General features: G+C 39.1%; 4 protein-coding genes across 5 annotated transcripts; 3 read left to right on the top strand and 1 right to left on the bottom strand.

Moving 5' to 3' along the window:
* Nucleotides 1-8666: 8666 nt before the first annotated feature.
* Nucleotides 8667-12963, top strand: LOC126678163 (thylakoid membrane protein TERC, chloroplastic). Of its 2 annotated transcripts, XM_050373055.2 has the most exons (13): nucleotides 8668-9059; nucleotides 9144-9235; nucleotides 9335-9411; nucleotides 9544-9631; nucleotides 9728-9808; nucleotides 9894-9950; nucleotides 10357-10438; nucleotides 11047-11096; nucleotides 11228-11284; nucleotides 11376-11454; nucleotides 11681-11739; nucleotides 12407-12464; nucleotides 12564-12963. In XM_050373055.2, the coding sequence occupies exons 1-13, from the start codon at nucleotides 8840-8842 to the stop codon at nucleotides 12653-12655; spliced, it is 1092 nt and encodes a 363-aa protein (XP_050229012.1). In that variant the 5' UTR covers nucleotides 8668-8839; the 3' UTR covers nucleotides 12656-12963. The 2 variants fall into 2 exon arrangements, with proteins under 2 accessions (XP_055961436.1, XP_050229012.1); XM_056105461.1 differs by lacking the exon at nucleotides 12407-12464 and having other exon boundaries at nucleotides 8667-9059.
* An 848-nt stretch (nucleotides 12964-13811) lies between these two features.
* Nucleotides 13812-15995, top strand: LOC126679204 (glutathione S-transferase L3-like). The gene is made up of 10 exons (XM_050374186.2): nucleotides 13812-13949; nucleotides 14043-14126; nucleotides 14243-14303; nucleotides 14431-14517; nucleotides 14731-14829; nucleotides 14902-15004; nucleotides 15087-15163; nucleotides 15293-15400; nucleotides 15558-15638; nucleotides 15735-15995. Exons 1-10 carry the CDS (start codon nucleotides 13942-13944, stop codon nucleotides 15741-15743), a joined length of 717 nt encoding a protein of 238 aa, XP_050230143.1. The 5' UTR covers nucleotides 13812-13941; the 3' UTR covers nucleotides 15744-15995.
* Nucleotides 15996-17988: 1993 nt separating this feature from the next.
* On the bottom strand, nucleotides 17989-19130 carry LOC126678513 (F-box protein CPR1-like). Its single transcript, XM_050373409.1, has 2 exons — nucleotides 18683-19130; nucleotides 17989-18581 (listed from the first exon to the last, which is right to left on the bottom strand). The coding sequence occupies exons 1-2, from the start codon at nucleotides 19128-19130 to the stop codon at nucleotides 17989-17991; spliced, it is 1041 nt and encodes a 346-aa protein (XP_050229366.1).
* Nucleotides 19131-21464: 2334 nt separating this feature from the next.
* Nucleotides 21465-23959, top strand: LOC126677853 (uncharacterized). Its single transcript, XM_056105524.1, has 3 exons — nucleotides 21465-22175; nucleotides 22382-23077; nucleotides 23156-23959. Exons 1-3 carry the CDS (start codon nucleotides 21465-21467, stop codon nucleotides 23816-23818), a joined length of 2070 nt encoding a protein of 689 aa, XP_055961499.1. The 3' UTR covers nucleotides 23819-23959.
* Nucleotides 23960-27419: the final 3460 nt, after the last annotated feature.

The raw sequence follows: 27419 nt of genomic DNA, 5'->3' as shown, positions 1-27419 counted from the left end.
AACATAAATACTAGGTCAACCATTACACGGGACCTCTTTTCCATTTTCACAACATGTCAACTTTTATAACCCTTTTTCAAAACGTTTTTAGGGTGAGACATGCAAATCTCATTTATGCCACGTCGGGCCCACATATACATTTTGTCTCGATGCCAACAGTTTCATTACTGTTTCCACATTTATCTCGGTATCTCAAATACCCGAGAGGCATCACAAAATAATTATAATAAGCATGCATATATAAATATAATAATAACAAAGCGATGATAATTAGACAGAGTATTATCGTGGCAGTTCATCGTAAATTAAAGCATGCTAAAGAGTTCCGTCTATCTAGACATTACTACTGCAGCGCTAAGATAGGAAAAATATTTACAAAATACCACATCGCCCAAAATAGAGACTTCACGAAACAAGAATATGAAGCCTCACCAAAATGACAGTCTACGTACCTGAAAAATTGGTACAACAACGGGGTCAGATTTACTGGTGAGTTGACATCTTACAAACACACATTAAATAATTTAACTCGTCATAAAATAGATATATTTAAATATTTACTACCGGTTCAATCACAGAAACGTAAAGCTTTTGAAATGAAATGCAGTTTCTAATCCATATTCCTCTAAGTCTCCTTTCAGACTTAGATTAATAAACTAGTCGGCTGAACCCGTAGATTCACTCGACTCTAGTTTATTTTCCACTATCCTTTACAGTTCTAAACCTTTCTTTAGACTGTTCCCAACTTTTCTCATGAACTCAACGACCGATAACATTAAGTGTTCCATGACGCCGTTAGTTCTTAAATCAATCGGCCGAACTCTATCGTTCTGTCACCGTTAACTTGTTCGGGGTTCTAGACCGTCGTCTTAGAAGCTCTCCCGCAATGTCTGGACCGTCGTCTCAGACTTCTAGACCGTCGTCTAGATTTCCACATCCACTTAACGTAAAAATAAATATGCATGCAATAACTAGTGATCACATAGTCCTATTATAGCCCAAATAGGATGGCACGTTTCATAGACTCATTCCATAATAATTTTATTTACTCAAAATAAATATACGATATATTTAAAATGCTTTACGATATTAATTTTTTTCACATTAAAGTAATAATAGTAATTTTATTACTTTAATGTATGCATGTAATAATGCAAACTCACAGACTGTCGTTCCACAATTATATACGCATGCTAATCCACAATTAGCTCCTCGGCAATTACTCAATCATTGCCCCGTGAATGTCTCGCATTCCGAGATTGACCTTTCGTCAATTCTCTAAACGTTTGTTAATCAAAACGTTTCCCACTAATCATCACGATCGACATCGTGGCCCGTACATACACTACGTATCAGGTTCAATCTTAGGAATCCAATTAAATTCATAATTTGGTCCATCTAAACCTTAGGTAAATTTTACCATTTTATCCTTTCAGAAAAATTCCCATATTTTAAAAATATTATTCGGTCCTTATAAATTTTCCATTACACATTTTATCAAAAATTATATCATGCATCACATTTAAATTGATCTTTTAAACAATCTAAATAATCATGCAAAATCATAATAAACACAACAAATTATCAATGAATAGAAAATCATAGTACTATTCGGCAATCACAAATAAATTACCCACAAATCTTTATTTTAAAATCTTAAATATATAACACACACATTCACCCATTTAACAATTTTTAACCCAAAACAATTTATCTCATAAATATTTCTTTTTTATCTCATTGTTTTCGGTTTCAAGGAAAAATTGTTAAATTTTTACACTTTGAACTTTGAAACCACCAAATTTTCTTAAATAATTTAAAATATTTTAGATCATAAGATTTCAAACCCTATTTCATGAAAAATCTTGAAAATATTCGGCTCATTATACCATAATCTTAACCCTTTAAATTTTTCTTTTAAAAACCTTTAAGTTTCCTCAAGAATCAAGCTTTAACACTAAAAATATAAATTTCCAGCTTTTAAGCTTAGTTCAAAACACTTGTTCAAGTTGAAAATAAAATTTTAACACATAACTACCTTAAAAATTTTGAATCTTTTAAAACCAATCTTTACCCATGTTTTATTTCACTCTTAAAAACCACAATCCATGATTGCATGTAGGTTTTAAACTCTTGAACTAAAATTTTATTAAAACCGAAATTTTTCAAAAACAAACAACACCCAAATATTTAATCCTCTTAAGAAAACACATTTTGAAAGAAAGATCACATTTTTAAAACTTTAAGTAAACCTTCCATTAAAGCATAAAACCCAAGAAGAAGAAGAAGAATGGTCACCCACAAAAATAATCACATAACACCCATTTAAAAGCTTTTAATCTTACCTTTTCAAAAGCTTGAGTTAAAAAGTTAATGGGGTTTGTTATTTTCCTAGGGTTTGGTTCGGCCAAGACAAGAAAAAGAAGAGAGTGACTTTTGGTTTCTCTACAATCTTATTTGCTCCTAAGAAAATGGAGAAAAGACAAAGATTTCCACTTATAGCATTTTTCATTGAAAAATTGTGGGGTCTAAGTTGCCCTTTTTCATCTCAATCATTAGCTCCACTCTTAGTCATATCTTAGGCTACATGCATGTTGACAAGTGTCCAATATGTGTCATTTCTTACTCACTTGCTTTCTCCCCAAGTTAAGCTAATCTTAGCTTATTTAATTATTTTTACGGTTTTTGAAGTTCCGTAAAATCTTTCTCGAAAAACGTTTCCGAACTAAATTAATCTCTTACATGATCAAATCTTGAGCAAATATATTTATAACTTATTTTTTTTAACGTTTTAATTATTTAAATCGGTTTTATCAATTAATGGCCGAAAATTACAAAAATGCCACCCATGCACAATAAATCAATTTTCGTAGCCATGCACACGTAAACATTTAAATAATTAATCACATATCGCAAATAAATCAATCACATGCATTTAAACACCGAAAATTAATTTCTAAGCCGGTACTCTACCGCCGCTAATTTCCGATTCACCGCATTTTCAAAAATTCCATATTTTGAAAATTAGGGGTATTACATAACCTGATGACAGGAGAGGAAGGCCAGAGGAGAACAGACGATTCGCCCCCCAGACAAGATATGAATCGAGATATGATCCCAGAGATGACGAGAACAACTTCACCCTGCTAAACACCAGCCGAACTAATGTCCTCATGTGGATCAAAGAAAATGTCAAAAACGTGGTATGGCCACCAAAGATGAAAGCAGAGATAAGAGACACCAGAAAGTACTGCAAATTTCACGACGATTACGGACATGAAACAGATAGCTGCAGAGACTTAAAGGTCGAGATCGAAAGGATGATCGACACAGGCGAGCTGAGGAAATTTGTGGCCCGAAAAGAGAAGAGCAATGACAAAGGAGAAAAAAGAAGCAGAGAAGACAAGCCGAAAGAGAAAGAAGACGAACGCCCATCCAAAATATTGGGAACCATACACATGATTAATGGAGGAGGACATAGCAGCTCCACGATCAGGAGAAAGCAGAGGAAAGAAGTGATGAACATAAGAGAAACTCACATGCCACCGGTGATCTTTTATGTAGAAGACTATGAATACGTCAAAGCACCCCACAACGATGCTTTGGTAATAACTACTATCATTGAAAATTGGAACATGGAGCGAATCCTAATCGACGAAGGAAGCGCGGTAAAACTCATGACAAACGCAGCATACAAAATGCTTGGAGGAACGGCGTCAAGGCTACGCCGAGTCCCAATTCCGCTATCAGGACTCGGTGGCCCCTCCATCACTCCACTGGGAGCAGTCACCTTGGAAGTAATAATCGGCCCAGAAAGAGGAATAAACAAGAAAGTCATGTCACTATTTAACATAGTGGACATGAAATTAACATACAATGCCATCCTAGGAAGACCTTTCCTCCATAATTCGGCGGCAGTAACTAGCATAAGAGCATTGGCAATGAAAATACCAACCGAAAAAGGAGTAGTGACGCTGAGAGGAGACCAAGGAATAGCCAAGAAGTGCTATGACGAGTCAGTAGTGGATCTCCAAGAAAACAAGACCGAAAAGAAGGAAGAATAGGAACGGAAAACGACCCATCATCGGTAACGACTTTATGTCTTACCAGATGGCGTCAAATCTATCTTTAATATTTTGTATGCCATCTTTTTATCAATAAAAGTTCAATTTTCCTACTATATGATTAGCCAGACGAACCAATAAAGAAATAAAAATCAAGAACAGCCACGAATGATTAAATCAAAGATGAAAGAAGAAAAAATAAGTTAAAGATCAAACTCAAGAAAGGCAAAATCACCAAACAAGGCGAATCAACACGAAAAGGCTGATAGCCAAGAAAATGAGTTTAAATTAACTCAAGGCAAAATCGCCAAACTAGGCAAATCGCCACAAAAGGCGGATAGCCAAGAAAAACGAGTTTAAATTAACTCAGAAAAGGCAAATCGCCAAAAAAGAGTTTAGATTAACTCAAAACACAAAGAGTTTAGATTAACTCGAAATAAAAACAAAAATAAAAGAGTTTAGATTAACTCTATAAAAAAGCAACGCCAAGAACAGGGTTTAGAATAACCCTCGAAGTAAGACAATTACATAAACAAAAAACTGATATAAGGCGAAAGCGCACTTTAGGAGAAGCACGAAGAAAATATATTCATAGATTGCGAATTACAGAAAACAAAATTTGTACATTATCAAATACAATCAAAAGAAAAACTACTGGACACGGTCCTTAGATATCTTGACAAGAAGATCACGAGCGATGGCCTGGGAATCCAACCCATTAACTCCAGAAAGATCAATATTAGGATTCTGCTCCAGAAGTTTCCTCCCAATAACAAGGCGATACTCGCTTATCAAAGCAGAATAAAAAGCCTTCGTATCCAGTAAACGGATGTGAAGACCTTCAACCTCCGACCTTAGCTTATCCCTCTCCCCACCAACGAGGGTATTGATTCGAATAAGCTCCTCAATCTCTTGAGTCAAGTCATTGGTTTTCTTCTCGATCACTTTAACTTGGCGATCGTTAATCGCATCCTGCGCCTTCAGTTGCGCCAAAAGGGAATCATGCTCTTCCAAAGACGCCTTCAACTTTGCCCTCTCAGACTCGGAAGTCGCCAAAAGAGAAGACAGGCGCTCGACCTCCTCCTCAGCACACTGCCGGCGGTCATTCAATACCAAAACAGATTGAAGAGCCTACAACACCAAAATTAGATCAGTAAGAAAACAACAGAATCAAACAATATTATATTCAAGAAAGAAAACACTTACAGAGAAACCATGAAAACAAGCCAGATCGGAAAGCTCCTGACCCGGCCTAGCACAAAACCACGTGACATCATCAGGAATCGCCAAAGTTCGGATATATTCCGCCAACACTCTAGGATTCAGCAAACTAGCGGGATCCTGACCTTCGACCCACTGCACCAAATCCGGGGCAGAAGAAGAGCTTCCAGGAAGACTCTCCCTCGATGGAGAACCATCGCCAACTCGACGTCTCTTCCTAGACGGAGAATCCAGGTCTCGATCCAAGGAAATCTCTCTCGAATCAGCAACAACCAGCCCATCTGAATTCACATCCCCAACTCCCCCCGAGACGGTAAATGATGCTAGAGGGGGAAGTAGCGATGGAACCGCCTCGTCACCTACTGGATCATCCAAGTCATCATCATCATCTACAACAATAACCTCATCACCCGCAGGCAACGCTATCTCTTCGGGAGCGATGGGAATATCAGCAGGAGCTACATCCACATCAACGTCGTCAGGAATAATGTTGGCGATGTGAGCGTCAGGACCGCCCATCAGAACGTCCAAATCTATTTAAAACCCGGAAAGGAAATCGTCAGAAGAAGAAGACATCCTACAAAAGAAACATCAAAAAGAACTTAAGCAAATTAATATACCTTGAATAAAGGAGTAGCGAAGATCCGCCAAGCCTCGAGGAGGATCCTCCAAAGGAAACCATCGATGCCGAAGATGACTATTAACCAAGACATCTAGAACGGGACGCGATATAGCACCATAGAAAGATATGTCGAAAGCAAGTTTTGACTCGGATAAACTTAAAGGAGACGGACAACTCTGAACTTGGTGAGAAGAAAAACCATCCGAAAAATGAAGAAAAGCAAATTTATGGTAAACAATAAAGAAACGCCTTCGCCAGCGACTGGTTAGGCAAGGAAGATAAATACGAGATCGCCCTTCTCTGCCAAGGGCGAAAACGAAGCAAACATCGCACTTCCTAAAGTCTACGAAATAATACAACACGTTGAGAGAAGGGGCACAACCCCGAAGCCTACACGCCTCCGAAAAGGCGAGCACTACTTTAATCATACCGGGATAAAGTTGTCCCAGAGCGACCTTTAAATCCCTGCACACTTCTACTAAAAACGAGTCTAAAGGAAACCTAAGACCAGCAGCAAACTGCTCCTCGAAAAGAACCGCCCTACAAGAAGAACCCGGAGAATCGGAGGCAGCCATATCGGCACCAGGTAATATTACCCTATAATCGAAAGGAAAGATATACTTAAAATAGATATCTAAGACTTCACTCCTACGAACCTTTGATCTAGTAAAAGCCATAGTAGCGCATGCATCTTCCACTCGACTAAGAGGCATCCTAGAACAGGAAATCACAAATATAAATACAAAATAAAGATCAAACAAGAAATATATTGAAGAACACATTGAAGAACACATCGAAGAACACCAAGAACAGAAAAGGAATTTCCAGAACAATGATCATGAAGAACATATACAAGGAAGAAAACCATATTAACATCCAAGTAACAAAAGGGAACATACCTGAAGATCTGGATAAAACAAGTCACGAAGAACCAAATAATCAGACAAAGAACGAAGAGGAAATAGTTGCAGAAATAAGAACAAATTTGAAAAGCAAGTGAGAGGGAAAAGAAGAAATGCAAAGAGATTAAATATGAAGAGTTTTGAATAAATCATTAATCGTTAAATCACTAAATGTCGACACGTGGCAACGCAGAATCTTACTAAAGAAGAAACGTCACCCACAAACATATGAAACGACTCGCCCGGAATACAAAGCGACTCGCCCGTATAAGGGGACTCAGCTCCAAAAGAGCTAAAATCCACTAAGGCATGAATACCAACTACTTCAGCTCACTTGCGGGGGGGCTAATGATGGATACCGAATCCCATAATAAATATAATGGAGCCGAGTCACAGGAGATCCACTCTCAAGTGATACCGGACTCCCCCTAAAGATCCGAAGATATGAAGGATACGCTGAATCCCTTAAGATTCGGTGATATGCTAATAAAGACCGAATCCTTAGAGATTCGGAGATATGCCAATAAAGACCGAATCCCAAATGACCCGCCCAAAGCGCGTCAGGTCCGGGATTCGGCTAATCGACTAAAAATGGAAGTATTGTCCTATTCGGACATAAACACTATATATGGAAGGATAAGCTCTACTTTAGGAAGATGAGACTATTTAGAAAGACGTTCCTAAATAGGATTCTTATCAGATTAAGGTAGATCACGACTAATCAGGAGAATCCCTACGATATCGCCGAATCCCTACAAAGTAGGATTCACCTGCCTAATACGACTCTACTAGGTATATTCGACTACTATAAAAGGAGCACGAGGTATGCCTAGAATCACGATTACATTCATATACACAAAACGCTGCTCAAAGCTCTAAACTGACTTTAGCATCGGAGAGTTAATCGGACAACCACCGTCCGGTTAGCTTCTACCTTGTTTTGCAGGTCTACTTACCGGTTCAGAAGGCAGACTCCATCAATAATACATAAACAAAATAATAATATTTTTATTATATTAAATTAAAATTTATTTATATATCATTCATCTGATCTGAGTAAACTTAAAGAAAATAAAAAAAAATTAAATTCAGGGAAGCCATTATCCGATTAATTTTTTTTTTTTACATTTTCTTGCTCTAAAATTAAAAAAAAAATGAAATTGAACTTAGCTTTTAAAGCCAAATCTCTCAAAAATCTCTAAACCGCTTTTTAATTCTACATACCGTTAAAAAATTATCAATTTTATCTATGTAAATTTTTCGTTTTGAATTGTACCTTAGTTTTTTAATTTCTGACAATTTTTTATTTTAAAAATAAAATTATCCGAATAGCTAAGTTTAGGAACACATTTTTTTTTCATTCAAAAAAATACAAATAAATCCTTCATTTTTAATGAAAGATAATTAGATTTTTTTTTGTAAATCGTTTTTGTTTTATGTAAATGGTATTTTTAACGGTTTTTGATTTTAAAAAATTATTAATAATTAATACAAATTAAACAGAAAAATATTATTGTTTGTTAAATTATTGGGGTTAATTTGATATGTAAAGTTTTAAATTAAAAAGATTAAATTATTTTTTTAATTATTATGTATTAATTTAAAATGTTAAAAAAATTAGGATCATTTAAATTTTTTGACATCGAAAACTACCTCAGGAAAAAATAATCACCATAGTGGGGAGGGGGGGTTTTCGAGCCGAGTTGCCAAGATCAGAATAAACGTGATTTTATTTTTTTATTTTTAACTTTTTTGATATTTTGTAGTAAGTTGAGGGGTAAAATGATCCTTTGTTCAATTAAAAAATGGAGGACCAGCAAAATAACTGAAGCTCACATTTGCATAATTGAGCTTAGAAGTGAAGACAAGCACTGTTTGTTAAACACAACACACAACCGCTAGTTTGTGATATATATATAACTGGAAAACAAAACCATCTCCATCTCCTTTTCTTATTCATTTCCATGGATAACCTTTAATTCAATTCCCTCTATTTCCTTCTCCAAATTCTTCTATCTTATAGTCAATCAATGGGTTTAGCTTCAGCCATATACACTACCACATTTCAACCTCCTCTCAACAAATTTGATCCCGTCTCCCTTAGGGTTTCACCTCCCAAGTCTACCAGATTTCACTTGTCTCCTTCCCCCTCTTTTACAATCCATTTACATAATCACAGAGTTCCTCATTATTATCACCCAATTGCTTGCTCCAACGGCACTCAACACGACAATGATTTTTCCACTTCAGGTTAGTGTTTGCAGTCATTTCATTGTTGTTTAATCTCTTGCTTCTTCATTTTGCTGGCTCAACAATTCTTACTTATTTGTGCAGAACCTCCTCATTCACTGGATGAACCAGATGAGATAGATACAACTGACCCACATGGAGATTATACTACCTCTGTTAAAACTGTTGCTCTATGTGTGAGAAACTTCTTTCTTACTTATTGAGTTTCGGTTTCTTTATCTTTTGCTACTGCTTATTTTTATTAAAGATCAATGTAGTCTCATCCATTATTGTAGGTCTGCACTGCTGTTGCTTTTGGCATTGGTATTGGTTTCATTGATGGAGTTGGTAAAGCTTCTGAGTTCTTTGCTGGGTATATAAGCTCACTTGGCCCCCATGAAAAAGTCGTTTGACTTATCTTTCTGGGATGCTGCATTGCAATTTCTAGCGTAACCCGAACTTTACAATTTATCGTTTACACCAGAATGACCATGGATTCTTTCAGGTATATATTGGAGCAAAGTTTGTCAGTGGACAATCTATTTGTCTTTGTGCTGATTTTCAAATACTTCAAGGTGCCACTCATGTATCAGGTGCTTTATTGAGCCTACTTTTTGCTTGACAATCATTTATAGGATTTTTGCATGTTTTTTTTATGCTAATGGAAAATCCATGCGTTGAAAACACAGAATCGGGTGCTTTCGTTTGGAATTGCAGGCGCAATCATCTTTCGTTTGTCATTAATACTACTCGGGGCAGCTACTCTTCAGGTGGGCCAGTTCCTTCTTTTGCCCATTTTTTTATACTCTCTGATTGTGTACTTGCTGATTATTTTTGCTATTCTTATTGTTTTAGAGGTTTGAGGCTGTCAACTTATTTCTGGCTGCAATACTCCTGTACTCTTCATTCAAGGTGCCCATTTAAGAAAAATTACAAATATCACATGAATACATCTGTTTCTAGTTAACTTCTGCAATAGGCTACTTTGTATCATGTCCCTCTACATCATCAAGTTGTCATGATAGATTAATAATTACATGCTTATTAAGATTTATAGACTAAGAACTTGTAAACTGGGAAGTCTCCGCTTGGGGGTGGAAAACCATCTTCATTTCCCTTTCAAGCAGACACCCTGGACTAATAGTTGGTCGAGGGGATTGATCTGCCGATTCCAAGTCTCCAACGTTTTTTATTTATAAATATATCATTATGCTGCAGTTTATTTCACTAACTTATTTTTTAATCTTTTATTAGTAGTTGCTTTCTGCAGATTTTATTCGATTGATGTAAAATTGTAACCTTCTTTACATCGTTCTAGCTATTTGCCAGTGAAGATGATGACACTGATCTATCTGACAACTTTGTAGTGAAGACATGCCAGAAATACATCCCTGTCACATGTAACATCCTGCCTGTACTGATATTACTTCCTTAGTTCCTTTCTTCCATTTTTCTCTTCTTATATCTTTGTCCTAGTTCTGATGTATGTTCCATGTATGATAGCTTAAAAAAATCTTTCAGTATGTTATGGGCTTATAGAACTAGCTTCTGTCTTTCAAGAGAAAGGTGAGGAAGCCTGGATCCTAGGTCAAAATCATAAATATCAAGGTGGAGTAATTCATATAGAAATAGATTAAATGGTTAATTTTTCCAAATAAAAAAACTGTAGTTTTTCCTAGATTTACTCCTAACAGTTAAAAGTCCTGTTTCACCGAGTTAGAGCTTACATTGTCCTAGGAAACACTTAAATAGTTGGAAATCCGGATTTCCCAGATTATAGGTCCTAGGTTCATACATCATCAGGGATGGGGCTGGAAGTTGGTTTACTGAATGAGGGAGGCAACAGCCTATAACGCTGCTCGAGTCTTAATCACCTTCTGATGAACATAAGCAGGGGGGAAAAGGAAAACCAAATAAATGTAAAAAAGAAAAAAAATTGTTATGTAATTATGCACTTACATGATCATACGTTTGGAGTTTTGTGTTTGAATTTCTTAATATGTTGCAGCTAATTATGATGGGAATCGCTTCTTCACGAATCAAGATGGCGTATGGAAAGTAAGTCTTGAATAGGATGTGACTGTAGCCTTTTGTTGAGTATGTTTTGGCATCATAATCTAGCATTCCAAGTTTGTTTCTCTCCTAAGATTTATACTTGGTTTCTAACAGGCATTACCCATTTTGGGCAGGCCACACCTTTACTTCTCACAGTAGCAGTTATTGAGCTCAGTGATATAGCATTCGCAGTAGGTCTATCATTCTTATCCTTGTGATACTAATGAATATATGTATCTGTAAAATTCCTAATACTATGTTCTTTCATTTCAACTTGTCTAGGTTGATTCAATTCCAGCTGTTTTTGGTGTCACGCGGGATCCTTTCATAGTTTGTAGTTCCAATCTCTTTGCCATCTTAGGTAATTGTTTGTTACAATAGACATTACTGAGCTATTTCAAATTATGGACTGTAAGTTGATAACTATAACTTTCAACTTATAATTTGGGTTCACGGCATTTCTTTTACACTATTTGAGCTATTTCAATTGAATGACACATGAGGTTTCAGTTTAATGAAGATTTACTTTGGTATCAAGTGTGTAACTGTTTTTAGATGCTCACTGGCCACTTATCTGTCTAATGTAGGTCTAAGGTCGCTTTACACTCTCATTTCTGCGAGTATGGCAGAGTTGGAATATTTACAGGTAAAGTTTCTCATTATTGTTTCACGACTTCTTCCATTTACCTTTTATGCAAGATCATGATGGTGCACCTTCTAAAGCTACATTTTCTCTAATATCTAAGTCATCAGACTGATTTTTCGTTTGCAAATTCCCATTTATTGGACTTCTCAAACCTTAATCTGACAGCTTAAGGTAGGAGGTGGATCACGCAAATTCAAGAGACCTATACTGTGCTCCTTAGCATCCAACATTTTTTTGCTCATTTCTGTTATCATGCTGATCTCTTTGCTTTTGATGCATGCCCTCACATTCTTTCCCAAAACATCCTCAGAATCACTGCACTACAATTGAAAAATCTCTCTATTCTCTAATCAATTCTCTTATTCTAAAATAAACTGATTGTTGCCAAAAAGAAAAAGGTCATATATGAGTGAGAGGGCATAAGAAGAGGAACTATGCGAGGGTATTTTGTACAGCGATAGCGACATACATCTGTAATAAGTGAGAAAATATGAGAGTTAAGTGCTTTAGAATGGACATATATAAGCCATTGGTATGTCATAATTTAACTCCTTTAACATCTATACAGAGCTATGAAATAATCATCTCCCAATAATAGTAATGTACAGCTTGTTGAGAAATATGAACTCGTATGCATAATCTTCTGGGTTTGTTTTCTACTTTTCAGCCTTCCATTGCTGTTGTTCTAGGCTTCATTGGGTGTAAAATGATCCTCGATTTCTTTGGTCGGTAACTTGAATCCGTCCCACTAGTATTTTTATATTTTGGTCTCACTTCATTTTAAATGAGTGAAAATATTTGAAATTTCTGAATTCATACTGCAGGGATTCATGTATCAACGGAGGCATCGCTTGGTGTTGTTGCAACAAGCCTTTGCACAGGCGTGGTGTTGAGTTTATTAAAGAAGTCGGACTAGGCTATCGGAGTACAGGAAAAGTGATAACCGTGTTCCGTAAATACTTTTTGACACAATAAAGCAGCCGAAGTGGCGGACTTCTATTTTCATGTCAAGAGTTCAAACAATCATAGAGGAATAGGAGATGTTCTTTTAAGCAGGAACTCATAATTGATGTTCCTTTTCATGTAAAAATTATAATTGGTTTGGAGATGAAACCTTGAGGGATCATCTTGTAAGGTATATCTCACCAAAAAGATGTAGTTTTTAATGTATTTAAATGTAATGTACTTATCTGAAATTAATCACAACCAGTAAGTTGTTTGAAAGTCTTAATTAATAATCACAACAAAATTCTGAGTTATCTGATGTCCTCAACATGAGCAATAATATTAGTGTTTTAATTTAATTTTAATTTTATTCATAAATCACAAATTATTAAATTATTAAAATTTATAAAATAAATAACAACACTTTTTGACTAAATTGTAATTTTGCCACGATTTTAAATATTGTCAGTTACATTTATCACTTTTTTAACACTCAACATTTTTATTTTGTTAGATAATTATAAAATTTTATAATTATATCAAGTTAGTGGATGGTTCATAATAAATTCACCTAAGAATTTTTGAAAATATGACATTCATTAATCACTAATGTATATATCACACTTATTAATGTTAAGCTAAAAGTAACAAACAATATTTTTCGAAATAAATTATAGAGCAAATAACTATAAAACCCCTCACATTTGACATAATTCACACTTTACTCCCTTCTGTTTGAAAATTAAATTATAAGGCCCCTCATTTTTGCTTCCGTCAACATTTTAGTCCCTCCATCCATTTTTTGTGTTAGTCAACAAAGTCAAAAAAACTTATGCGTAAATTAATTATCAAATATGAGGGACGAAATAGTTGACAAAAACAAAAGTGAGGGGTGAAATCGTTGAGAAAAATAAAAGTGGAGGACCAAATAGTTTTGTTAACTTCGTTGACTAACATTTAAAATGGACGGAAGGATTAAATTGTTGACAAAAACAAAAGTGAGGAGTTATATAGTTCAATTTTCAAACTGTGAATTATATCAAATGTGAGGGTGTTATAATAATTTGCTCTAAATAATACCATTAGTTAATTGAACCTAACGGAGAATTCAGACTTGGTTCAAATCAATTATTGTAATAATGAAATGTCATTTCATGATCGTCACTGCTAGTTGCTACGCTCTAAAAGCTGAGTGTCGCTGTAAATAAATAAGATTCCTCATAGTCATTCTTCTTCTCCTCCTCACCAACTAACTCAATGGCTGCGTAAGATTTCTTCTCTCTGTTTTTGTTTATTTTACATTTCCTCCATCTTTTAATATGCTGCTATATCTTTCATAAAATTCTGTTTTCATATAGTCTGGATAAGAGTGTAGAAGAGAAATTGCCTCCATCACTGGATGCAGCTGCTGAGCAACCTCCACTCTTTGATGGCGCCGCTAGGTACCTTCATTTTCTTTTAATTTATACATTTTCATACGTAACACACCCATAAACTCAGTTTATCTGTTTAATCTTTAAAATATATTCTAAAACTGTAATTCACATTTGATCCGAAGGTTGTATACAGCTTACATATGTCCATTTGCACAGCGAGTCTGGATCACCAGAAATTATAAGGTCCCTTTACTCATCCCGCTATATCTATCTCGTTTATTTATTTTTTTGATAATCGGGAAGGGAAGCGCTTGTGGGAGGAATTGAAACAGTTTACTGTACAACGCTTATACCATTTGAATTGTTGCAGGGTTTACAAGACAAGATCGAGCTGGTTCCTCTAGACCTTGGAGATAGGCCTACTTGGTACCCAGAGAAAGTTTATCCAACCAATAAGGTCCATTCTATCCTATTTCCATGTATTTTGTTCGAAAGGCATTGCTTTATTATGCTTTAATGCTCTTGGCTTGCTAAAAAGCTTTTGAAACATCAGTTTGCTATTTGTACTGCTTCCCTGAACTGCATGTTGTTGAACTTTATCCTTTATACCAATTGCACTTTTTGTTTTACTTGCTTTGTTTTGTGTTCGTGCCATCTTCCTTGTCGGTAGGTGCCAGCTCTGGATCATAATCAAAAAATTATTGGCGAGAGTCTCGATTTGATGAAATATGTAGATGCCAACTTTGAAGGCCCTTCTCTGCTTCCTGATGTAAGAATTTCTGCATATGCCTTTATGTTCATGTTGGAGGTTGTGCTAAATTAGTCATCTGATTTACCGTAGGATCCAACTAAGAAAGAGTTCGCTGAAGAGTTATTTTCATACAGTGACACGTTCAACAAAATTACGTTTTCTTCATTTAAGGGAGATGTTGAAAAAGAATCTGGTAGTCCTCCAGAGCTTTCTGTGGTTAAATGGGTGGCTTCTACTCATGAACTGTGCTAACCAAAGTCAATCATTTGCTTTAGGTCCTGCTTTTGATTATTTGGAAAATGCTCTTCAAAAATATGATGATGGTCCATTCCTTCTTGGCCAATTCAGTTTGGTAAGCTGTATTCCCAATTTGTTGCTGATTCTGCATCCTGTCTGTCTGATAAATATGGATTCTTTATTTTGCATTTTTGGAATATGGGTGTTCTTACTTGGACTTGGTTGTAAAATATGTCTTCTTCAGGCGGATATAGTTTATATTCCATTTGTTGAAAGATTACAGATCTTCTTATCAGAGGCATTCAAGCTTGATATTACTGCAGGCAGGCCTAAACTCGCATCCTGGATTGAGGTATGTTCGGTTTCTGTTCAGCGATACTCTTTTCTCTCTACATTTAAGGTGTACAATATGTAAAGAAATTGGCATACAATTTAACCCTAGAACAAGAATTTGGCATACTTTTTAATCCTCACAAGACTAAAATTATCTTCATAAAATCTACGCACAGGAGATGAACAAAATTGGGGCTTACAAGCAGACCAGAACAGATCCCAAAGAGATTGTTGTAACGTTCAACAAACGTTATCTGGTAAACTATCTAGACTCATCTCAAAATGTAAATATTGTATGACTGTGATAATGGCATGGAAGATACAATTCTTTTATTGTTTTGCTTGATTTGCAGGGTCGGTAAGGACCTTTATTTCCTGGGTTTGCATTAATATTACCTACATGCAATGGAACATAAGTTGGCTAAATAAGAGATTATGCGTCTCCAGTGTGTATATTGATGAACGATGTATGATGGTTTACGGAATGCATTATTAGTTCCACATTATATATATTGATGAATGATGTATGATGTATGCATTGTTAATGCTTTGAGAGCATGAATAAAGAAAGAGCAAGACTGAACCGATTATGGGTTCATGTACTATTTTATTTACGACTTTACATTGTTTTCAAAAATATTTACAAGTTGTATCTGTTTTATTTGCCAAAAATACCTTAATTTTAAAAATATTTTTTTTCACCTTTTTATTGATTTATGTTCTATATTTTTGTTTGTGTTTTTGTTTTTTATAATTTTTTATTAGTGTATCTATTTTGTGTTTTTAGTGTAACTAAGGGAGAGGTGGTCATGGGCCGGATCAGTCCGTGAACCGGCTTGGAATCGGTCAAACCTGAAACCGGATCAAAACCGGCCCAGAACTGTGAAAAACCGGTTCCGGGCCGGTTTGATATTTTTCAAATCGTGAACCGGCAGTTCCGGGTAGAAACTAGCGGATTAAGGGAACCCGTCGATAAAAGTTAATTAGTTAATATATATATATTATATTTGTTTTAGTTAATTTTTTTGGTTAATATAATATTTATAATTTATTTTATTTCATTATTTTGTTGCTATAGTATTTTTACGTGTTATTTTATTTTTAAATTATACTTTTTAAAATTTTAATTTCAATTTTTTTTGAACCGCCTAAAATTTGGAACCATCCGGTTCCGAACCGGCATGAAACCGTCACTTAGTTGGTTCCGGACTAGTTCTATTTTTTCTTGAACCGTGACCCGACGGTTCCGAACCGCCGGGTTATGAACCGTGGCCACCTCTAAATTAATGTGTTTTTATAGTGTATTATAATGAATTATTTGTGTTTTTGTAGTGTTTTTATAGTGTATACCATAAAAATATTTTTAGTACACCAGAAAAATATAGATACACCAGAAAAATATAGATACACCAGAAAATCACCAGAATAACATGGATAAACCAGAAAAACACTATTAATACTCTATAACATAAATACACCATAAAAACATTGCCAATACATCATAAATCATTTGTAGTTTACAAAATCAGTAGCATCAGTATAAAAAAAAAATCTATGAACAACAAAAACAAAACAAAATAATTATATGAACAATAGAAGAATTTTAAAGATAAAAAAAGATCTACAATAATTTATTTATAATATATTTAAATCATAAAAAAAAACTAAAAAATTATAAAAAATAAAACGATGTCGAGAAATTCATAGCGCGAACGGAAGCGCGAACTGAAAATACGAATGGAAAAACAACCGGAAGAGATGAGAAATCCATCGAAAATAGACGAACGGAAAATCGACTCAATACAAATCGAACGCGAATCGAACCACGACCTAGTCAACGAATGACTCAAATTATTACTGAAAGTTCAACGGAAAAAGCAGAAAAAATACGGGAAATTACACGATGTCACTCGTTGAGCAAGCGGCAACATTCGTAAGTGTTCTAGTGATTTAATTTTATATTTTAATTTAAAATGGGTTATGGCCTATTATTGTTTCTCTATTAATGCAGGTTCTTAAAAAGCGAAAAATGGTTGCAGAATCATGGTTTCATGGTTTGTGGCTGGTTGTAAAGTGGTAATGGATGGAGGATTTTTCTTTTGAGAATTGGTAGCAGGTGGAGGTTGAAGAAAGATGAAGCAAAGAAGAAGGGAAGGAGAAGCAGTGGCGGAGAAGATAGAAATTTGGGTGCGTGAGGGTAGAATGGGAATTTTTTTTAAAATATAGAATTGATCTACAATAATTGTAATTTGTTTTTAGTGAAATTTTTATTTTTTCAATAAAATTGAATTAATTTTTTTATTTTATTTTTTTTTAATTTTTTGCTACATCAAAAAAAGTTTATTATTGTCAAATTTAAAGCCGAACCAAACATGATTGGTTGTTCATATTAATTACGCCACATGTCATATTAAATTGGACAAAATATGATTGGTTGTTCAATTAATAGGTCATTTAATGATTGGTTGTTCATATTAATTACGCCGCGTGTCATATTTTTAATAAATGGTTCGCAATCCTACGTGGTGAACTAGGTTCAGACAAGAATTTCTCCTAAGATGTTACATGCATATTATACATATAAGTTGTTCATTTCCTCAAAAAAGTCTAATACATGCATCCGCCTCTGCGAGAATGGATTGATGGAAGCAGAGTAAGACATCTCAAACATATAATAGATTCAAACGAACATGTTTCCTTCATTATCTTTTCAAGTTTTTTCTTCTTAATATCATACCAAACTAAACATCTACCCCATTCACCTTGTTTTACAAAATCCAACAAAACTTGACCACCATTCTTTGAGAACCCCAATGGCTTCACTGTCTTAACAACAGAAGTCAGAAATGTAGTTGCATAAGGAATAGAAAAAAGCTTAGTCCATGATTCAGTAACACCATATTCTTTCATCACCCAAATATCAAAATCCAGTTGGTCTCCATCGTTAGCACATATACATAGCCATGTTCCTAGCAAACTCATGCTGATTTTACAATCAGTAGCAGAATATTCAGGCTGTGGCAGCTCTCTAAATTCCTCAGTCCCAAGATCAAAACCCAAAATCACCCTCTTTTTTCCTGTCGAACCATCAGATCTCCTAACTAACCAATGCAAGGCTCCACCAGTAAGCATTCCCATATAAGAAATTCCATAATCAATGAAGTAAGGCATAGCAAGCTCTTTTGTCTCTCCTGTTTCAACTGATAGATAACAATCTTTGAATCAAACCGGTCAACAGACTCGTATAAGTGGTAAACTCCAACAATCTTAAAATCATTAAGAATATTATCGTACCCAAAACCATATCCAATCCTAATGCCATCAGTTCTCTCTTGATCGCTGAAACAACTCGGCAAATCATTTGAAATGCGCAACTTTTCTAGAGTGCAGGGATTCAGTATCAAAGCTTCAAGGGAATCTGTTTGTTGTAGACAAAGCAAACCGTTGCAAGAACCAACAAAGTACCAAGATTCAGAATCAAGTAAAATGTTGCACAAATCGGGTGACTTGGAGTAAAGCTGGCCGGAAGCTTCCAAATCTAATGTGTAGAGTACTTCACCTATATCGATGCAATATGAAGAATAATCGGTGATAAAGGTGATAGAATTATTTGTATGATGTTTGATGAAATCAGGGTCATCTATCACAGCCCGCCATTGTTTGGACACGCACCTCCAACGAAGAACGGTGGGTACTTCACATCGAATTAGGATTTGGAAGACAACTTCGGGAGGAATATGATCCGACATTGCTGTGGGTAAGAATGCAAATAAGTTTTGGTAAAGATTGGATGAGAAAAGAAAGTTGAAGAAAGTTGAAGAAAGTGAAGTTATTTATAGTAGATTCTGAAAATGTCTAATAAATAGTTGTGACCTTTCATTATTCCGAGGACGACAAGAGTCCGTTGGAAGTGCAAACGATTGTATTACACATTGGATTAGATTCCAGAAACAGCTGTAATCCAGGAATAATCGGTCAATGAAATTTTTACAAAACCAAAAAATTAACTCAACGAATTATCACAGACCCAAAAACAATTCCCGCCCAGGAACTAGTATCTTATGATCGGTCTCTCAAATCTTAATTGGCAAGCATATTACTCTCTTCTTTAAATCAGGCCAAATCTATCTTGAGATTCATTTAGTTTCATCTTTTTATTTATTTGTTTTTGTTTCTTTTAAAAATGTCTTTATCTAGTCTATGTACTTAATGATAAATCACCAAACAGGATCCGAGCTATAACGACCTGCACACCACAAACAGACAGAGGTCAGAAAGAACTCCGGTGGGGGTCACCGGACGTTCACTCCGACGCTCAAGTAAGATTTGAGGTAAAGGAAGAAGAAGAAGAGAAAAGAGAGTGCTTAGAGTAGAGAAAAAGAAATTACCTAGGGTTTGTCCTTAAACCCTCTATTTATAGTTAGGGTTTAAGGACAAACCTGCCTTGCTGGCAGGCTGTGAGCCCAGTGGTCCCAAGAATCAGTTATGCTGACGTGGTAGAATATCCCTGCGGGTGGCACGGGTTGTTAGGTGTGTCAGAGGGAACATTCCTCACGTACCTGTCAGAAGATCTTCTGTGGTCCCAGGATCTGGTACACGAGTGAGCGCTCTCGGGCAGGACCTCGGAGCCCGGATATCTTGGGAGTCAAGTTATCATGGTTCCTGTATCTGAGAGCAGCTCAGAGCTCGGACCAGATGGTCCAGTCTTTCGGGCTCAGGAGCTCGGAGCTCGGCTTAGGTCTGAATTGGACATACTTCAGAGCTCGGGTACGATTCTTGGTCCGACCTTATCAGACATGATTGTCTCGGATGATGTTTGAATTCCCATCGATCCGGTGACCCCCCAAGTCATGCGTTCTATGATTTCAAGAAGGTCGGGAATTGTTACCAGGTCGGTAAAATGCTTGACTTAGCGATGTTCGTTCCTGGCGAGGTTGCTTCGCCCCTACTAGATGTGCTACGTTATCACTAGTCCCCCCCAGTGCGTCGGATATTTATGTCCGAGATGGTGAGTTTATCCGGGTTATTAGGTCACGTGATTCTGGGCGTGCTTACTTTGTTTTTGAGTGATCTCTGACACCGAGCCGCTTGTCAGGGAGATGGGTGAGCTGAAACGGCTATGTGAAAAGACCTGTCCTTTCGAGTTGGCGTGCATGACAGCTGTTTGGGTGGGTGTCTTAAATGGCGGTTGTGCTTCAGCGCACGTCTCAGCCACGTGTTTAGCAGTTATTGCTAGTGCAATTTTCTAGGAGACGTTATGAGTGGAAAGAGAGAGAAAAATTAAAGGCGTGTCCTTTCAGTTTCCCTCTCTTTTCAGGTATAAATTTCATTTTTCAAACCTTTAGAGACTTTTTCATTTCTCTGTTTCTCTGAGTTAGACAATTAAAAACTTATAATTTCTCAGTTCATCGCCTTCTGAATTTCTCTGTTTCTCTGAGTTTGAAGACCTTTTTGTTTGTTCTTCGCATCGTTGGGGAGATTTTGCTGGTTCTGTTAATTGAAGTTGTTCGCTGCTGTGTTCATTTCTTCTTGCGAAGGATTTACTGTGCTCTGTTGTTTTCTCCAAGGATCATCTGTGCTATATACAAGTGAGTATTTCTGAGTTTTTGCTTTAGTTCTTTGTTTCCTTCAGTTTTGAATACGTGTTTGAATTTCTGTGTTCTTAGTGATAGGCTTCTGGTTGTGTGCTTGATTTTTGATTTCTGCCTTTGTAATTCTGTTTTTGGATTTCTGAATCATAGAGAGAATGAACTCCCCTTGCGTTTTGTAGTCTGTTGATTTTCAAAGATGGATGAAACTCGTTCGTGTTTGCCTTGTTTTATGTGTTTCAGTACTGTGATTTGCTAGATCTTTTGTTGTTGATTTCCAGAAATTGAAATGCCTTGTTGTGTTTGAGTTTATGTTTTGCTTTGAGCGATGAGTTTCCAGAAATTCTGGAAATTCATCGTGATGTTCTTCATGTTCTGATGGTTTCACCCCTTAGGAACTCTGTCTTTGATCCATAATTTCGATTCTGCTATAAGTTTATCTAGTTTTTCTATTTGAAACTTGTCTCATCCGAGCTGGTTTCTGTGTCTATAGGTATGTCGGGTGAAACCTTAGATCATGAAGAGGGGAGGGGTTATGATGATCACGGTGTGGGCACAGACGAGCCGTCTACGGAGTTCGTAGTCGTTCGTCCTCTCCGAGGTAACACCCCGGATGTGGAAGAGACTGGGACCTCTCAACCTTTACCGGTCGAGAAAGGGAAAAAGAAGAGAAAAGCTCCCGAGGCCAGCGAGAAAAATGATGACCGTGATATCAAGGCCTCTCGGTGCACCCGGGGTTTTCTGAGAGCAGTACGGGAAACGTTCAGTATTCCTGTCGAATACGAGCTGTCTTTGGTGCCCGAGGGGCAAAAGCTGAACGACGTGCCTCCTGCGAACACCATCATGCTGACCCTGGAGCATTTGCAGTCTGGGATCCGGTTTCCCCTGCTCGAGCACTACAAGGAGTTGAGCCGTTACTTCGAGGTGCCCTTGTCGCAGATTCACCCTAATGGGGTTCGACACTTCTCTTGCTTCTTGAAGCTCTGCGAGAAGACCGGGGTGGTGCCTAGCATGAGGTTGTTCTGCTGCCTGTACCTCATGTCCCTCAAAGACCGGAACCATTTTGCATACCTGCGGTTCCGGAGCGAAAGGAAGGCTGTTCCCGGGGGGTTGGTCTCTGGAGTGATTGATTCACTCCGGGATTTCAAAGAAGATTATTTTCAAATTTCCCATCCTTCGGCCTTTGATGGGATGGGTACCTCGTGGGTAACCAAATGCTACAAGCCGGAGAAATGGTTCCACATCCCGGGACCTCTGGAGGATAACGACATCGCGGCCCTTCGGGATGATGCCCCCCCGGGGAAAAAAGCACAAGCTGATGACTTGTGCCCGAAGCTTGCTTTTGACTATTGGAAGAGTTCAGCGCCCGGTGATGGGGGTTTGTGACTTGCTCTGTAGTCTTGTTTGCTTAGTCTTGTTTTTTTTTTTTTTTTTTTTTTTTTTTTACCCTGAATTTTGTTACTTGTGTGAGTACTGACTTCGTTGTGTACATTTTTGTTGCAGTGAACAGCCTAGATCTGAGCAAGCTAGCCGGGAAGAAAAGAAAGAGGCCGGCGAGCCGAAATGTAGCCCCGGCTCCTGCTCCGGTTCCCCGAGCTACCGAGGTGCCAAAGTCACCTGCTGCCAAGGCACCTGCTACCACGGGTGTTCCTGAAGAACCCCTGCGGGGTGCTGATGCTATCCCCCTCCGAGTTCGTTTACCGGAGGGGATCGAGGTGCCGGTGGGTGCCGAACCGGTCGGGAATATCCCGTTCGTGAACCTGGACTCCACCGAGACGGTGGATGGTCCCATCCGGGGCTCGGCTGATCCCCAGGGGGCAACTCCTGCGCCCGCTGGGCAAAGTTCTAGGGCTCCTCCAACTCGGATGCCTGATCTTCCAGACATCTCGTCGGGGTCGAGCACCACTGCTCCGGGTCCTCAGACCATCACTCGAGCCAGCTTCGCCGAGTGGGTCAGCAGGCACAACGATGGTCGACCAGCTACCCTGCATGACCTGGTCATTGCGGGCGACGTTGCTCGTGTGACCACTCTTCCTGCTGACCGAGAGCACTACAAGTCCCACCAGCCTGAGAATTTGTGGGCTGTGGTTTCCTCCTTTTGCCTCCAGGTAAATATCTTCTATTCTCATCCTTTTACTTGTTTTGTCTTTGTTTTTATTTTGATTTGTGTTTTTTGTTTATTGCAGGCCTCGCAGATGGCCTACATGGCCGATCAAAACCAGAGCAAGGTGGAGATCGACCTGACACTGGCCAAGGACCTTCTTCTGACCGAGAAGAAGAGGGCCCGGGAAGCCGAGAGGAGGGCTTCCGAGGCAGAGAAGAAAGCTTCTGAGGGGGCTGCCCTGGTTGCTACGCTGGAGTCTCAGTTGAAGAGCTCCGAGGATCGCCGGGCTGAGGACCTCGGTGTGCTGGAGAAGCTGCGAGCTGAGGTGACTCAACTCGAGAATGACAGAGTCCTGGCCCGGGACGATTTCACCAAGCAGCTGGCCGACTTGACGACTCGGAACGATCTGGCTTCTAAGGGTCTTCGGGAGACCGTGGCCGACCAGAAGAAGCAGATTGCTGAGATCACCCAGCGGGCTGAGAAAGCGGAGGCCGAGGTGAAGGAAGTCACGGGCCGGGAAGAGAAGATTTATGACGACTTCCGCCGCATCCTCTATGTCAGCGAGGTTCAAGCGGGCGAGTATGTCCGAGGTCGTTTCGGAGCCGATGTGGATGTTTCAGACTTTGTTCTGGACATCGAGGAGCTGGGTCGGCGAGCCAAGGAGCTGCCAGAAGACTATGATGTGCCCGCCGACATCGAAGACTACCTTGCTGATGACCAGGAACCGGGCTCCAACCCTCCTTAGATAATTTTTTCTTTTTTGCCTTGTAATTTTTGAACAGTTTTTGTAACTCCTGAATATTGAGCTTTGAGCTCTCTTTATAAGATTGAATACTTTCTTTTGTATATACTTGTTTTCTTGAATGAGATTTCCTTTATTTTGTAATGTCGAGCTCCGAGCTCCTTTGTTATACTTTGAATATTTTTGCAAAGTTTGATCACTTTGGCCTTTATATACATCTTGTTTTTTACTTGCCTATGTTCTCTTTGTTATACTCGTGTTATTTCTTTGAATGATGTTTTTGTTTTCTATTTTTGAAAATTTTGGTTAAGTATGTGACAACACGTTTGCATACTTAATTCAAACTAGTTTCCGAGCTGGCTCCAGTAGTGTGGACTTTTTCTATCCTCTTGTTTTCATATGTTGGTTCTTGGTTGTTCATAGACCAAGTTTAAGCAAGTTGCTCGGCGTGGATAGCCTATTGTCTTGGGACAACCCGGAGTTGTTGTTGCTCGGGGTCGAGAATTGCTCGTAGTACGTTGGTGGTATCTAGCCCGTTTGTGGCATATAGCTCGCTGGTGGCACTTAGCCCGTAGATGGCACATAGCCCGTTGGTGGCACATAGCCCGTAGATGGCACATAGCCCGCTGGTGGCACATAGCCCGCTGGTGGCACATAGCCCGTAGATGGCACATAGCCCGCTGGTGGCACATAGCCCGTTGGTGGCACATAGCCCGTAGATGGCACATAGCCCGCTGGTGGCACATAGCCCGCTGGTGGCACATAGCCCGTAGATGGCACATAGCCCGTGGATGGCACATAGCCCGTGGATGGCACATAGCCCGTGGATGGCACATAGCCCGTGGATGGCACATAGCCCGCTGGTGGCACATAGCCCGTAGATGGCACATAGCCCGTGGATGGCACATAGCCCGTGGATTTTTTACCGAGTAGAGTGCTCGGGTTTTGGAAAAGACATAAATTCTTTTTAATCTTTTTTATTCATTGAGGGGAAAAACTTATGTTTGAGTTTTACAAAGGCCTAACTCAAACATAAGTGAAAAAACCCCTAGGTACCTCGAAAAAGTAAAACAAGTAACTATTGATAGTATTTCCGAAGAACCTGGGAGTTCCAAGTTCTCGGAAGCACTCTGCCCGACATGTGTGCTATTTTATAAGCTCCTGCTCGTCCGACCTCAGTGACTTGATAGGGGCCTTCCCAGTTAGGTTCGAGTTTTCCCACTCCAGCATTTCCCTTAGTAATGTCTGCCCGTCGTAGGACCAGATCGCCAACTTGGAAACTCAAGGGTTTAACTCTCTTGTTATGATACTTAGCCATTCTTTGCTTGTATGCTTCGATTCTTAGCGCTGCCTGCTCTCTTCGCTCTTCCAGTAGGTCTAAGCATAATTTCTGTTCTTCCACGTTCTTAGCCTCATCGAAGAACTGGACCCTTAGAGTTGGCATCCCGATTTCCACCGGTATCATCGCCTCGCACCCATATGTTAGAGAAAACGGGGTGTCTCCTGTGCCTGCCCTTGGCGTGGTTCTGTAAGCCCATATGACCTTCGGTAGCTCTTCCAGCCACTGTCTATCGAACTCCCCCAGCCTGGCCTTGAGCCCTTTTAGGATCGTCCGGTTGGTTACTTCGGTCATCCCATTGCTCTGTGGGTGAACTACTGAAGTGAAACGTAAGTCAATGTGCAAGTCGTTGCAAAATTCCTTGAAGGCTCGGCAGTTGAACTGCTTTCCGTTATCAGTTACCAACGCTCTGGGTATACCGAAACGACACACGATTTGCCTCCAGAAGAAATCCCGGATCCGAGCTTCTGTGATGGTGCTCACTGCCTCTACCTCGAGCCACTTAGTAAAGTGATCTACTGCCACTATCAAGAACTTTTTCTGCCCCGTGGTTGGCGTGAAAGGCCCCAGGATGTCAATTCCCCACGTTGCAAATGGCCAAGGACTAGTAATAGGGCACTGCTCTGTAGTAGGAGCGTGTCGGATGTTCTGGTGCCTCTGACAGTTTTCACACTTCTTTACTATCTCCTCTGCCTGTCTGACCATCAAGGGCCAGTAGTAGCCCTGCAACACTGCTTTCTTTGCTAACATGCGAGGAGCTATGTGTGCCCCACAAATACCTTCATGTATTTCTCTCAACACATACTCCCCTTCTTCTGCCGTCAAGCATCTCGACCACGGGTGGGTGAATGACTTTCTGTACAAGACTCCGTCGAGGAACGCGTAGTACGGAGCTTGTCGCAAGATTTTGTAGGCTTTATCTCTATTTTCTGGCAGAGTTCCATCCATCAGGTAGTGGGCTATACCTTGCATCCAATTTTCCAACGGCTGAGTTAGAAAAATGGTTTCATGGTTGTCGATACTGGAATGCTTTTGAACAGAGAAATGAGCCCCCGGTATTTTTTCGTTCACTGTTGCTGCTTTGGCTAATACATCGGCCTCTTGGTTTTCCAAGCGAGGAACTTGCTCTATCACCCATTTTCCTCCGAGCTCCTGAATCTTGTTCAAGAAGAACTTGACTCTGTCCACGTATCTCCTCATTTCCGAATCCCGAGCTTCAAAAGTACCCAAGATTTGGCAAACGACTAACTGAGAATCACTCCTTATCGTTACGTGCTCGGCCTTGACCACGTTTACCATTCTCAATCCGATCAACAGAGCCTCATACTCCGCGGCATTGTTGGATGCCGGGAAATCGAATTTTACCGAGCTTCGGAGTGTGACTCCGTGAGGGCCTTTCAAGACTACGCCCGCTCCAGATCCATCCAGATTTGATGCCCCGTCGACTTCTAATACCCACCGTAGAAGTTGTCCGTCGGGTTCCTCAGGTTGGTCGCTTGCTGTGGTCTCAGCTATAAAATCTGCCAATACTTGTGCTTTCAGAGCCGGTCTTGGTTCATACCGGATGTCATATCCTCCCAGCTGGACCGACCAGCTGACCAGCCGTCCCGACATCTCTGGCCTCTGCAGCGCCTTTCTCAAAGGTTGGTTCGTACGTACTACAATGATGTGAGCCTCGAAATATCTCCTTAGTTTTTCCGCCGCCACCTTCAATGCCAAAGCAAATTTCTCAATTTTTGGGTATCTGACCTCCGGGCCTTTCAAGACTCTACTGAGATAGTAGACTGGGGTTTGCAGACCCTTATCCTCCTTCACAAGGACTGCTGCTGCTGTCTCGTCATTCACCGAGAGATATAAGTATAAGATTTCTCCGGGCTCAGGTCTACCTAGCACCGGGGGTGTGCTGAGGTAAACCTTCAGCTCTTCAAAAGCTGCGTTACACTCCTCTGTCCACTTGAAATTCTTTGTATTCTTCAGGATTTTGAAAAATGGCAAACATCGTTTGGCCGAGCAACTCATGAATCTGCCCAACGCCGTTACTCTCCCGTTCAACTTTTGTACCTCCTTCACCGAGCTGGGTGCTTTCATGCTCATCACTGCCTCGATTTTCTCCGGGTTGGCCTCAATGCCTTTCTCCGAGATGAGGTGCCCTAGAAATTTCCCCGAGCGGACTGCGAAAACACACTTTTCTGGATTCAGCTTGAGGTTAAAACCCTTCAGCTTTTCAAAAGTTTCTGCCAAATCCTGTGCGTGATCCTCGATCCC

The sequence above is a fragment of the Mercurialis annua genome, linkage group LG4, assembly GCF_937616625.2.
Source record: "Mercurialis annua linkage group LG4, ddMerAnnu1.2, whole genome shotgun sequence".
NCBI classification, from domain to species: Eukaryota; Viridiplantae; Streptophyta; class Magnoliopsida; order Malpighiales; family Euphorbiaceae; genus Mercurialis; species Mercurialis annua.
The sequence above is the reverse complement of the archived record's forward strand: the minus strand, read 5'-3'. Positions and strand labels throughout refer to the sequence as shown.

Excerpts from the sequence above, each read along its gene's own strand:
- LOC126678163 (XM_050373055.2), top strand. The coding sequence starts at position 8,840 with ATGGGTTTAGCTTCAGCCATATACACTACCACATTTCAACCTCCTCTC. Across the intron at positions 9,951-10,356 it reads TCCTGTACTCTTCATTCAAG|CTATTTGCCAGTGAAGATGA; the intron begins GTGCCCATTTAA and ends ACATCGTTCTAG. Across the intron at positions 12,465-12,563 it reads AATGATCCTCGATTTCTTTG|GGATTCATGTATCAACGGAG; the intron begins GTCGGTAACTTG and ends TTCATACTGCAG.
- LOC126679204 (XM_050374186.2), top strand. Across the intron at positions 14,127-14,242 it reads CTCTTTGATGGCGCCGCTAG|GTTGTATACAGCTTACATAT; the intron begins GTACCTTCATTT and ends TTTGATCCGAAG. Across the intron at positions 15,005-15,086 it reads AGATGTTGAAAAAGAATCTG|GTCCTGCTTTTGATTATTTG; the intron begins GTAGTCCTCCAG and ends CATTTGCTTTAG.
- LOC126678513 (XM_050373409.1), bottom strand. The coding sequence starts at position 19,130 with ATGTCGGATCATATTCCTCCCGAAGTTGTCTTCCAAATCCTAATTCGA. Across the intron at positions 18,582-18,682 it reads TGGCATTAGGATTGGATATG|TTGAAACAGGAGAGACAAAA; the intron begins GTTTTGGGTACG and ends GTTATCTATCAG.
- LOC126677853 (XM_056105524.1), top strand. The coding sequence starts at position 21,465 with ATGTCGGGTGAAACCTTAGATCATGAAGAGGGGAGGGGTTATGATGAT. Across the intron at positions 22,176-22,381 it reads ATGGGATGGGTACCTCGTGG|TCTTGTTTTTTTTTTTTTTT; the intron begins GTAACCAAATGC and ends TTGTTTGCTTAG. Across the intron at positions 23,078-23,155 it reads TTTCCTCCTTTTGCCTCCAG|GCCTCGCAGATGGCCTACAT; the intron begins GTAAATATCTTC and ends TGTTTATTGCAG.